The sequence below is a fragment of the Dendrobates tinctorius genome, unplaced genomic scaffold, assembly GCF_039654945.1.
Source record: "Dendrobates tinctorius isolate UK_male_01 unplaced genomic scaffold, ASM3965494v1 ptg000124l, whole genome shotgun sequence".
In the NCBI taxonomy this organism is placed as follows: domain Eukaryota; kingdom Metazoa; phylum Chordata; class Amphibia; order Anura; family Dendrobatidae; genus Dendrobates; species Dendrobates tinctorius.
In genome coordinates, this window is record NW_027361792.1 from 4,361,871 (window position 1) to 4,374,958 (window position 13,088).

General features: G+C 51.0%; 1 protein-coding gene across 8 annotated transcripts in view; it reads left to right on the top strand.

The window, feature by feature from the left end:
• PPFIA1 (PTPRF interacting protein alpha 1) overlaps positions 1-13,088 on the top strand; it is a 71,786-nt gene that overhangs the window by 32,024 nt on the left and 26,674 nt on the right. Inside the window, exon 10 of one of the 8 annotated variants that reach the window (XM_073541759.1) lies at positions 11,710-11,784. The exons of the other annotated variants lie outside the window; for them this stretch is intronic. Within the exon in view, the coding sequence (XP_073397860.1) occupies positions 11,710-11,784 (75 nt within the window). The remainder of the gene's footprint in view (positions 1-11,709; positions 11,785-13,088) is intronic. 8 annotated transcript variants of the gene reach the window in all.

The window sequence follows — 13,088 nt, forward strand, 5'->3', positions numbered from 1 at the left end:
TCCTGCGAAGATCTCAGGGCTGGAGCCCCCAGCCGGCGGAAGCCACCGGCCATGCAAGGCTGAGAGTGGCTGGACCAGTCAGGCGGTGCCGCGCAGTTAGTGGTGCCATGTTTTTTTGTGTACCGTGCCACCCCGGTCGGGTAGGGGAAAAATTGTGGCCGAGGCTGCAGCCGGAGCTAGGACGCGGAAGTCCCACCCCTGGAGCCGCGCGTCACTTCCGGCGGCCCGCCCCGCACTGGGTGGCGGCGAAGAAATTTAGGCCACGGCTTCGGAGCGGAACGGAAGCACCGCCCCTAGAGCGGTTTTACATGCTGGTTCACTCCCAGCTGGTGGCGCGCGATTTGAAGGAAGCAGCCAGGACGGGGGGGGGGGGGGTGCAGGACTGGGGTAAGTGCTGCCCGAGAGGCCACACTACAGGGAAAACGAGGTGCTGCCTCCTCCCCACATCCCCAGCAGCGGACAGATACAGCATGTCCGAAAAGGCAAAGACGCACATGTTCTTTTACGCTGCATGCATCTCTTGTCGGGCTGCGTTTCCGCGGGCGCAGAGCAAGCGATTATGCGAAGCCTGCGAATCTGAACGCGCCCAGGAGCTCTCCCCTGCGACCGTGACCAAGGTGTCAAATCCCCTGGAGTGGGCCCGATCACGGTCACAGTCCATGGCGCCGCTTACAAGAGCAATAGTCCCTTCAAGCCCCAGATAGGGCAGGGACAATGGCTCGCCGGCCTTAGAGGGAACCTCTACCTCACAAAAGCCTCCGGCCTGCAGGGGCCGCTCTCACTCCAGGCAGACCCGGAGGAAATGAATCCACACGGTGTCGCCCAGTCCATCCGGTGCCTTGGCATCCATAAGCTCTGCTTCTTGCTCCCCATCACCAGTGGTTGATAGCGAGCAGACCTCAGATTGCGACTCAGACGAGCCCCTTGACCTGTTCACTCCAGGGTCACGTGAAACAGTGGACAGCCTCATAGAAGCCGTCAATCAGACCCTGGGGATTGAGGATGATCCCGCAGCGGCTACGGGGCATGAAGTGACATTTAAGCGAGTAAAGCGCCTGCACAGAGTTTTTTCCTCTCACCCAGAGTTTGAGGACAGCGGCGGCACAGAGAACGTCCAGACAGGCGTTTCTCGTGTCAAAAGGCACTCGAAGCAAGGTATCCGTTTGCTCCGGACCTCCATAAAAGATGGATGGAATCCCCCATGGTGGTTCCTCTGTTTTCGCGCTTAGCCACTAAGGCCCTGCTATCCGTCCCTAGTGGTTCCTCGATTAAGGACCCCACGGATCGCCCTATAGAGAGCTTAGCTCGCTCAGTATATGAGGTGTCAGGGTCAGCACTCGCTCCCTCGTTCGCAGCAACTTGGGTAGCCAAGGCTATGATATCATGGTCAGAAACATTAAACAACGTCACGCAGGAACTACCTGCAGAGATTTCGGTAGGTCGCAGGTCAGATGGCGATGGTCCGAGACTATGTAATCAATGCGTCTTTGGATGCGGCCAATTGCTCGGCATTTGCTGCCGCTAATGCAATTTCGATCATAAGGGCCCTATGGTTAAGGACATGGCGAGCCGAAGTCCTTGACTTCCCTGCCTTATGAATGCGGCCGCCTATTTGGGGAGAAGTTGGATCAACTTATCTCCGAGTCCACAAGAGTCATCAAAGGGTCAAACCGCTTTTTCGTCACCCGTCTTTGGCACGTTTTCTGGCCTTTCGTAACACCAGGTGGACTACAGCGGCCAATTCCGCTGCCTCAGGCCGCCCCAACCAGGATAGGGAGCGGCAGGTCTCATATAGAGCCAACCCATTGGGGAGATTGCGTACTCACCAGCCCCGATCGAGGGGATCCAGATCCCAAAGATCGTCGGCCAAATGACTCGAGGCCTTTACCAGACGACATCGGCAAGGTGGGCGGCCGCCTACTTTGGTTTTCTTTATCGCCTTATTGGGGGACACAGATTACCATGGGTGTATGCTGCTGCTAGGAGGCTGACACTAAGCAAAACAAGAAAAATTAGCTCCTCCCCGGCAGTATACACCCACCGACAGGCACCAAGTACCTCAGTTTGTGCTTAGTGTCTGTAGGAGGCGGACCGGGATCTCCAGATCCGCATTTAACTTCCTTTTTAGGGTTTTGTTGTGTGTATTAATGTTTTTTTCCATTTATTTTTCAGATTCGGCATCGGGAAACAGGGTGTCAGTTCATCCTGCTTTCCCATATTTAGCGGCTGAGCGAGCAGTGTGGTGTTACCCACATCGCAACTCTCAGTACCGAAGGCAGGACCTTTCCCCTATCACCCTCGGGTGCTAGGGGTGATGACAGGTGGCCGGTCCTAGCAGATTCCCCTCCTCACCCCTCTCCCGGGACAGGGCTGAGAGGAAGACGGCGGTCACCAGCGGTGACGTTTCCCCCTCTAACAAGAGATTGGTGCCGTCTTCTGCACCGTGCGAACATGGTGCGGGTACAGAGGATTCTTTCTCCCAGCGGCCTGCTCTCTATTCGTGGGCCCCTGCGGTCATCCTCTTCAGGGACGTCGGGTAAGCTGTCTGAATGTCCCCGCCAGCCCCGCATTCAAGCATGGACCAAATCTGATCCTGCAGCTGTCCCACAGGCTCCTCTAGTAGCCCCCCGGTTTCAAACTCCCGCCCTACATTCATTCCACCTGGAAGCTATCATTGTCGGAGCATCGGGTACATCTCCACCACCCCTGTTTGAATTTTCCGCCCCCCCCCCTTTCTGCTTCAGACGCGCGCATCATGGGGGGGTTCAGAGGTGGGGTCCGTGGGCAGCGGTGGTCTCGGTACCTTTTTTAACTCTGCGGCCTCGCGGGCCCCCGGTTATTAGACTCGGGTAGGAGACGCTGTGTTCACTTTCGCTTTCACTTTGAAAGCTTCCTCCTCCCGCTCTGCACGCGCTTCCTTCGCGCCTTTTTTAGCCCATCACAGGGCTGCTTTTTCCTTGGCGCCGTTAAGGCTTCCCCTCCTAACCGCGCCTCCTCGGGTCTTTATCCAATCACGCAGCGCTGCCGTTAAGCCCCGCCCACCGCTATCGGTATCCTGGCGTTCTGCAGATATCGTTCTCTCCTTTCATCGGATCTCTGTTTGGGGGACACAGCGGCGTGCTGCTGCGCATCTGAACCTCGGTAGGCCCTGCTCTGCTATTTTCCTGAGGCCACTGTTAGCTCCCCGCCGCAGTTCCTTATCAGATTCTTGCGCACATACTGCCTCAGAGTACACACATGCCCAACCCTGCAAGGGCTCGCTGTCCCAGACCCATCGCTATTCACTACGCCTGCGCGCGCTGTGAAAAGAAGTTTGCATCACATCAGGTCAGTCGTCTCCCTTCTCTCCATCCTGCAGCCCTTCTATTATGTACAATAAAAATTCCAAGACAATAGTGCTTATCCTATCTCAATATATTAGTTATAATAAACCAGTTTATGCGCACAAATGGACAAATTGAAAGGACAATTCGGAAAACTAACCAAATCAGACTACGAAAAACCAAACCAGTATCCAATAAAAGAATTTTTATTCTGATGATTAAAACATATACAAAAGATATATATAAAAAAATATATATATGCAAAGGAGGGTGAGATCCCAATACCAATAAAGAGAAATACTGGAAACCAATGAGGTATCAATCTGTTTGCACATAAAAATATGTATAATTATAATTAAGTATCCACAATAAAGTGCAAGTGTAAAAAAAATATATGTATGAAATAACATATAGAATTTTTACCAAAATGTATCCAAAGGTTTTACCAAAATGTATATAACATAACAAAATTGGCATAAATGAAACATACGATCCAAATCTAAGTGAATTAATATAGAAAATGTCAATACACCTATAGTACAGGTGATTATGATAAAAATTGAGGTATAATAGCAAATAGTAAACAATAGATATAGATACTAAATACTATAAGCATTCATATTTCACTACAGACTGGTGCCAATATGATAGGAGTAAGTATACGATTCCACAATACACATTTATATGCTGTAAAAAGGTGCCAATATAGTTAGGGTTAATAGACTCCACCACTATATGCACATATGTGCTGCAAACGATAATTGTATATAGTATGGCACGGCTATTTAGTTTGCAGCACATATGTGCATATAGTGGTGGAGTCTATTCACCCGAACTATATTGGATGCCACTGGTGGTAAGCGACAGTCATGGCCATCCTTCGCTCCAGGGGGATCCTCATCATCCCTTATCTGGACGATCTCTTTATCAAGGGCTCGTCCCGCCAAGAATGCCTTCAGAGTCTTCAGATTACCCTGGATACTCTCGACTGCCACGGATGGATAGTCAACAAAGAGAAGTCCATCCTGCTCCCTACTCAGCGTCTGACCTTTTTGGGCATGGAATTCGACACGAATCTAGCCCGGGTGTTTCTACCGAGGGACAAATTTTTAGCCCTTTGCAAGGGAATCCGACTTCTGAAACGCTCAAGGCCCATTCCGCTTTGGACCTGCATGAGGACCCTGGGGAAGATGATAGCCTCCATGGAAGCAGTGCCTTTTGCACAAATTTCACACTCGCCCTCTCCAGCTGTCCCTCCTTTTAACCTGGGACAAGACCTCTGTATCTCTGGATCGCCCATTCTCCTGCCTCTCAGAGTAAGGCAGTCCCTGACTTGGTGGACATTACCGTCGTCAGTTCTCCAGGGAAGGTCCTTTCTACCGCCTCAGTGGCAAGTCATCACCACCGATGCCAGTCTTCTAGGATGGGGGGCGGTTTTCCATCAGAAAACGGCCCGAGGACGCTGGAACGCCCAGGAGACTCTGGCTTCCCATCAACCTTCTGGAGATCAGAGCGATCTTCCTTGCCCTACTCTGCTGGCACCCTCTTCTCGTGGGCAAACCAGTCCGCATTCAATCGGACAACGCCACGGCCATGGCGTACATAAACAATCAGGGCGGTACTCACGGCAGGCCAGTAATGACAGAAGTGGCAAAGATTCTGCGTTGGGCAGAGCGTTATGCTCTCCGCCGTCCACATTCCAGGGGTGGAAAATTGGGCAGCCAATTTTCTAAGTTGCCAGGGCCTAGCGTCAGGCGAATGGTCCCTTCACCCCACAGTCTTCAATCAGATTTGCCAGCGTTGGGGCACCCCGGACGTCTATCTCATGGCATCGTGAACGAATCACAAAGTTCCTTGCTTCGTAGCCAGGTCCAGGGACCCTCTAACCGTCGGTTGCGATGACCTGGTAATTCCGCGGTCCCAGTTCAAATTTCCTTACCTGTTCCCGCCCCTTGCCTTGATCCCAAGGGTGGTCAAGAAGATCAGAAGGCATCCCAGTAATTCTAGTGGCTCCAGACTGGCCAAGAGGCCCTTGGTACGCGGAACTGGTGAACATGCTTGCGGACGTTCCCTGGAGGCGTCCAGATCTTCTCTCTCAAGGCCCCCTTTACCACCAGAATTCTCTGACTCTGAGTTTAACGGCATGGCCGTTGAGGCCGCGATTCTGAGAGAATCAGGTTTTTCCAACCAAGTTATCCAGACCATGATCAGAGCTAGGAAACCAGCCGCCTCTCGCATTTACCATCGGTACTGGAAGGCTTTTTTTCCGTTGATGCGGTGATAATGTTTTCCCGTTGTCTTTCTCCAGTCCATCCATTCTTGGCTTCCTCCAGTCCGGCTTAGATGCGGGCCTGTCCCTCAGTGCCCTCAAGGGCCAGGTATCGGCTCTGTCGATTATTTTCCAGAGGGATCTGGCCCCCTTGCCGCAAGTTAAAACCTTTCTCCAAGGAGTCGCCCACGTGGCGCCTCCTCATCATTCTCCGATAGATCCGTGGGATCTCAATCTCGTTCTTGGCGCTCTTCAAAAGGCGCCGTTCTAACCTATTCAGGACATCCCTCTGTCCCTTCTTTCATGGAAGGTAACCTTTCTCATCGCCATTACATCCATTAGGAGAATTTCTAAGCTGGCGGCTTTGTCCTGTCGTTCCCCGTACCTTATCCTCTATCAGGATAAGGTCGTTCTCAGGCCAGTTCCCTCCTTCCTTCCTAAGGTGGTATCCCCTTTCCACATTAATGAGGATATCGTCCTTCCCTCTTTTTGTCCTGCGCCTGTCCACCCTCTGGAAAAGTCGCTCCACAATCTGGATGTAGTGAGAGCCTTGCGGGTCTACCTTGCCAGAACCGCTTTGTTTCGTCAATCCGATTCCCTGTTTGTCATCTCTGAAGGTCGCCGAAAAGGGCTTCCGGCATCCAAATCCACAATTGCTCGCTGGATTCGTTCTACCATTCCGGAAGCTTACCGCCTTCAGGAGAAACGGCCCCCTCCGGGAGTGAGACCACTCCACCCGGGCTGTAGGGGCTTCTTGGGCGGTTTGATACCAGGCTTCGGCTTTACAACTTTGCAGAGCCGCGACCTGGTCGTCTTTGCACACGTTTGCGAGGTTCTACAGGTTTCATACCCAGGCCTTGTCTGATGCAGCTTTTGGTAGGAAGATGCTGCAGGCGGCGGTAGCTCGTCGGCCGACCTAAGCCCTTCCTTCTCGTTCCTTATTGCTGTTCCCACCCTCGGGACTGCTTTAGAACGTCCCATGGTAATCTGTGTTCCCCAATAAGGCGATAAAGAGAGAGAGAGAGAGAGAGAGAGAGAGATTTTTGGGTTCTTACCGTAAAATCTTTCTTGGAGCCTTCATTGGGGGACACAGCACCCTCCCTGTTTAAGTTGTACCGTGTTGGGTCTTCGAGTCCCTTGTTGGGTTGGTACATATTTTTGAGAGTTTTGGTTGCTTCTCCTACTGCTTTCTCACCAACTGAGGTACTTGGTGCCTGTCGGTGGGTGTATACTGCCGGGGAGGAGCTAATTTTCTTGTTTTGCATAGTGTCAGCCTCCTAGCAGCAGCAGCATACACCCATGGTAATCTGTGTCCCCCATTGAAGGCTCCAAGAAAGAGATTTTATGGTAAGAACCCAAAAATCCCTCTTTACCCATGCGTCACTGGCCCAGAAGTGGAAAAGGAATTTGTGGCCTCAGGTTATAAAATAGAATTTGTCAGATATCCACCAAGACGGTTTTTTCTTTCCCGGCTTCCCAGAGTGGATGCCCAGGCAAGGGCTCTATTGGGAGCCATCAAATCGCTCCAGCACAACGGAGTCATTGTTCCAGTGCCGGAACACAAAAAAAATAACGGATTCTATTCCAACCTTATTGCGGTCCCCAAAAGGGACAGGTCGGTCAGGCCTGTTTTGGACCTGAAGCTTCTGAACAAATTCAGCAGAATCGGACATTTCCGGATGGAGTCTCTCCGGTCAGTCATATCTGCCATGGAGCCGGGAGAATACTTGGCCTCAATAGATATCCAGGATGCATATTGGCATATTCCCATTTTTCCTCCTCATCAGAGGTTTCTACACTTCGCCATCAGCGATCTACATTTTCAGTTCGTAGCGCTACCCTTCGGGCTAGCCACGGCTCCCAGAGGTTCACAAAGGTTATGGCAGTTGTCATGGCCATACTGCATTCTCGAGGCACAGTCGTCTTGCCTTATCTGGACGACGTCTTGGTCAAAGGCCCTTCAATGCGGGCATGCGAGGAAAATGTCAACATCACGCTAGATACTCTTGCCCGCTTAGGGTGGTTGATCAATGCGAAGAAGTCATCCCTTGTGCCAGCTCAAAAGATCTCCTTTCTAGGAATGATTCTCAACACTCGCCGAGGGTTGGTAATTCTCCCTCAGGAAAAGGTGCTAGCGCTCCGGCAGGGAGTCCGGACACTTCGGCAACCAGTCCCTCATACCATCCGATCCGGGATGAGGAGTCTAGGGAAAATGGTGGCAGCAATGGAAGCGGTACCGTTTGCCCAGTTCCATCTTCGCCCCCTGCAGCACGCCCTTTTGTCAGCTTGGGACAAGAATCCCTTCACGCTCGATCGGCAGTGCCGACTGTCCGTTCAAGTCAGGCAGTCGCTCGGATGGTGGTTAACCAGTTCCTCTCTGACCCAGGGGAAACCTTTCGCCCCCCAGACCATTGGTTGGTGATGACAACCGACGCCAGTCTCCACAGCTGGGGAGCGGTGTTTCGCTACCACACGACCCAGGGCGATGATCGCCACAGGAGGCATGCCTCCCGATCAACTTACTGGAGACACGAGCAATTCGGCTGGCTCTGCAAAAGTTTCATCACTTTCTAGCAGGCCGCCCTGTCCGGATTCAGTCGGACAACGCCACGGCTGTGGCTTACATAAATCACCAAGGGGGCACCCACAGCAGGGCAACCCTGTGCGAGGTGGGGCACGTGCTGCAGTGGGCCGAAGAAAACCACTCGGTGATTTCGACTGTCCACATCCCGGGCGTGGAAAATTGGGGGGCAGACTTTCTCAGCCGGCAGGGTCTTGCGTCCGGAGAGTGGTCTCTACATCCCCAAGTCTTCCAGCAGATTTGTCAGCTGTGGGGAACTCCAGATATGGATCTGATGGCGTCCAGAGTGAACGCCAAGGTGCCCACATATGTCGCTCGGGCCAGGGACCCGCAGGCAATCGCTGTGTACGCGTTGGTTCTGCCATGGAACCAGTTTCGCCTCCCATATCTATTTCCCCCACTGCCACTACTTCCGAGGGTCATCAACAAGATCAAGACGGAAGGGGTTCCGGCTATTCTGCTGGCCCCAGGCTGGCCCCGTCGAGCGTGGTACGCAGATATAATGCAGCTGCTCGCCGACGTTCCGTGGCGCCTGCCAGAACGCCCAGATCTACTTTTCTCAAGGGCCGATTTGCCACCCAAACTCGGGGTCCCTGTGTTTGACAGCATGGCCATTGAATCTTGGATTCTAACCCACGCAGGATTCGGGAGCAAGGTGGTCGCTACAATGGGTTAGCGCCCGGAAGCCTGCTTCAGCACAAATTTACTACAACACCTGGAAGGTGTTCTTTGCTTGGTGTTGGGGCCGCAGAGTTTCTCCACTGAGATTCTCGATCCCCAACATCTTGACTTTTCTCCAGTCGGGCCTAGACTCGGGCTTAGCCCAAGTTCCATCAGGAGACAAATATCGGCCTTATCCGTCCTGTTCCAGCGCAGAATTGCTACCAATCTGCAGGTGAAGACGTTCATCCAGGGAGTCTCCCACTTGGTACCTTCCTATAAGGCGCCTATGGAGGCTTCGGACCTTAACCTGGTCCTAAGTGTTCTGCAGGAAGCTCCATTTGAACCGCTTCAGGATATCTCCTTCAGGTACCTTTCCTGGAAAGTGGTGTTCCTAGTGGCCATCACTTCTATCAGGCGGGTTTCAGAACTGGCAGCCCTGTCCTACCAAGCCCCGTTCCTCACTTTCCATAAGGATAAGGTGGTGCTCAGACCAGCTCCTCCTTTTCTGCCGAAAGTCGTGTCCTCTTTTCACATTAATAAAGATGTTGTCTTGCCTTCATTTTGTCCAGCACCGGTGCACCGTGTGGAAAAGGCTCTTCACACGTTAGACTTGGTAAGAGCCCTCCGGAGGTACGTGTCGAGGACGGCACCCTTTCGTCAGACGGACACGCTGTTCGTGCTCCCCGAAGGGTGCATGAAGGGACTCGCTGTCTCAAAATCGACCATAGCCAGATGGATTCGTTTGACTATTCAGGAGTCGTACCGCTTTAGAGGTACGCCGATTCCAGCAGGGATCAGAGCGCACTCTACTCGGGCAGTGGGCGCCTCTCGGGCGCTTCTGCATCAGGCTTCGGAACAGGTTTGCAAGGCAGCAACCTGGTCCAGCCTGCACACATTTTCCAAACATTATAATATCCATACTCAGGCCTCGGCGGATGCGAGCCTGGGTAGAAGGATTCTCCAAGCAGCGGTGGCGCACCTGTAAACAAGAGATGCATGTAGCTTGGATCGGTGAGTCAATCTCCCACCCAGGGACTGCTTTAGGACATCCCACAGTATCTGTGTCCCCCAATGAGGCAAAGGAGAAACATGGATTTTTGTGATAACTCACCGTAAAATCCTTTTCACCGAGACGTTCATTGGGGGACACAGCACCCACCCTATTGGCTCTTGTTTTGTTTAAATTTATATGCATTTACTAATTTGTTATAAGGGTGGTGTTTTGTACATGTTGTACCTGTATTAAGGCTGATTTTGTTGTCCTCCTACTGCTTTGGCACCAAACTGATTTCCGCCCGCAATAGAGGCGAGGGTGTATACGGCGGAGGAGGAGCTAACCTCTTTTTTTCACTTAGTGTCAGCCTCCTAGCAGCAGAAGCAAACACCCACAGTGTCTGTGTCCCCCAATGAGCGTCTCGGAGAAAAGGATTTTACGGTGAGTTATCACAAAAATCCATGTTTTTCCTATCCTGCATCTTCTACGTCGGTCCCTCGTGGCTCTGTGGTTTCTGCAGCAGCGAATCCTCCATGCTTATTACAAGCGCCATCTGGTGAGTGTATTATTTTTAAATTGATATACCTACACTGGATAATGCACTATTGCGCTATTTCTCTTCAATAGTATCTCTATCAACCCCTCCCTGACATATGAAGTTGATATGTTGGGTGCGGGTCTATGAAGTGGGGTCTATTCCCGGCACTGAAAAAAAAAATCCGGATGGCTCATGTAAGACAGCCAGGAAAAATAAAAGCGCAAAAAGGAATTATGTCCCTCGTGTTAGGGACTTAAGACATCCCTGCACCCCTTCATTCCTCCTGTACGGGTCTTATACTCATGGTCCTTGTTGGAGCTGGCGGATATGTTCACAAATATATTTTAATGCCTATTACTTTGAGGTTTTCTTGGCAGAATCCTCTAAAATATGTAGGTCGGCCTTGGAGCTACATAAAAGGATGTGTAAGGGAATTGCTAATGTGAAATTACTATGGGAATGGCTGTGAGTGTTCCCATACTAACGGACAGGATTTTATAGGGTTTATTTTTCTTAGTAGATCACGACTGATCACTCAGCCATTCTTTACTGGTAAGTGGCACAATATAATATGGACACCAGTACTCAGGCTACAGAGTGAATACAGGGCATTTCAGCCCGGTGGTTTGTGATGGGACCTTCACGGATTTTGATGACCTGATATTAGGGAATTGTTATTTGTGCAGTTTCCTTACATGTCCTTTTAAGTTGCTCTAAGGTTCAATGACAAATCTGCGGTAAAGAACCCGTCAGCCAGATAGATGCCATAGTCAGCGGCAGTTCCCGGCACAACTGGGTGTCTGTGGGCTCCGCTACACAGGGGAGAGAAGGTATAGGGGGGGCAGAATCTTCATGTGAAAACATCAGGGATCATTAAGTGGTGGCATATCCTAGTCATGTGCCATTACTTGCCAAGGTGGGAATGCTTTCCAGTGACACATTTCTGGACTGCAGGCAGCATTTTCTACATTGAGAGAAGCTGAGCAGATCGATATGTAGTTTTGGGGCAGCCGGACTGTGTAGGGCACCTTGTCGCTTATTAGACTTTCAAAAAGAACAACACAAAGCCGAAATTTAAAGATGAGATGATTCAGACTTGTTCTTTTGCTAAAACAATGTCAGGAGAGCCGACAGGTCCTTGTCTTTCTATGATTGTGTGATCCATGTTGTTCTCCACATTTTCAGAGGTGGTGAGGTCTGGAGTGAGTGGCGCAAAAAAAAAAAAAAGTTTACTTTGGTATTAAAAAAAACGAAGCACAATTCTGAAATTGTCATCTCCTCCAGTGCCATCGCCTCTTCTCTGTCTGTGTCTGTCACTTCTCTTGTCCTCTGACTCTGTAGTCTGAGCTTTTGCCTCCGGGAACGCCTGCTGCTCTGGAAGCTAAGGTGTTTGGACTTGCGCCTGTGCCTAGGAAGGTAGACTCCGCTCACTGTTTTCTGCCATGCTTGTTCCATTGCTTTCTCTGATGAAGGGCAGTGAAAGGATCCCATGCATCCATCTGCAGCTAAACCTAACAATCCATTCCATGGCTGGGATGTACCGCCATACCGAGTGAGCCTCCGCACTGCATTCATTCAGCACCCGCTACACCGTGCATGTTGTGCTGCCGCTAACACAACTAATAGTATGTATGCAGCTTTTCCCAAGGCCGGTGTCTTCTCCTGGCCGCTAAGCATGAGCCGCCTTGATAACGCTTCTCTGTGTATACTTGTCTGTATATTGTGAGCTGGAATCGACCATTACCTATCCAACGACTGCTTGTTGAGACCACCACTGATCCTATGAGGGGGCTCCAAAATGCTCCATATGGGACTGTCAGCAGCGCATCCAATGTATAGGGAATAAAGGAGCAGTGGGTACATGTGTGACCATGGCTTCATCCCACATCAGAGCTCCATTCTCCATGTCGGCCGGGGTCCCAAAAGTCGGAGTTATTAACTAATCTTTGGTTAGTTGATAACTTATAATAACAGGAATAATCCAAAACGGAGATTTACTGATAATCCAGAACATATAATGCATAAGACTGAGACCAAGTAGGATATCTAAGGGCTCGCTATGATGAACGATCTCTCCCTCTAATTGATTGTTGGGGGTCCGACTCTTGGCATCGCCACTGATCAGTGGATTAACAGGTCACAGTTGGCGCGGGGTCCCCTTCATTGTTTACCTGGAACAGCCGTGGACATTTAGTTATGCCTGTGCCTGGTGTTAATAATGAATGGGACTGAGCTTTAATCCCAGATGTCAGCATTGGGTAAATGGTGAAGATCACCCGCCGCTCTGCTGTCCTTTAATCATCTGTTCGGCATCGAGGTGCTGATCCCACGGATTTGATGATTTTCTGAACTTCGAGGACCCTTCAAGTTTTAGACACCTCCCTGATCTAGAATCTGTCCGTTCTGGATCCAGCACCTTCCCTGATTTTTTTTTTTTTTCCCTCTTTCTGGAAGACGCTGCTTATCCCTCGCATCAGTTATGCTTTCTCCGTACCGTCACCTGCCGTGAAATTGGTTTTACCCGTTTGATTCATTCTCTGCGGATTTTGCACCTATAATAGCGGTTGAGTCGTTTTCCGAGTTGGCATCGCTGGGCACCTCGGTACCCGCTGATGTTTACAGCTTCCTGTGAATTGACTGTCTGGTCCAGCAGCCACGTTAGTAGCCCTGCAGACCTCTGCTAGCTGCTGCCTCTTCTGATGAGAAGGAGCAACGTCATG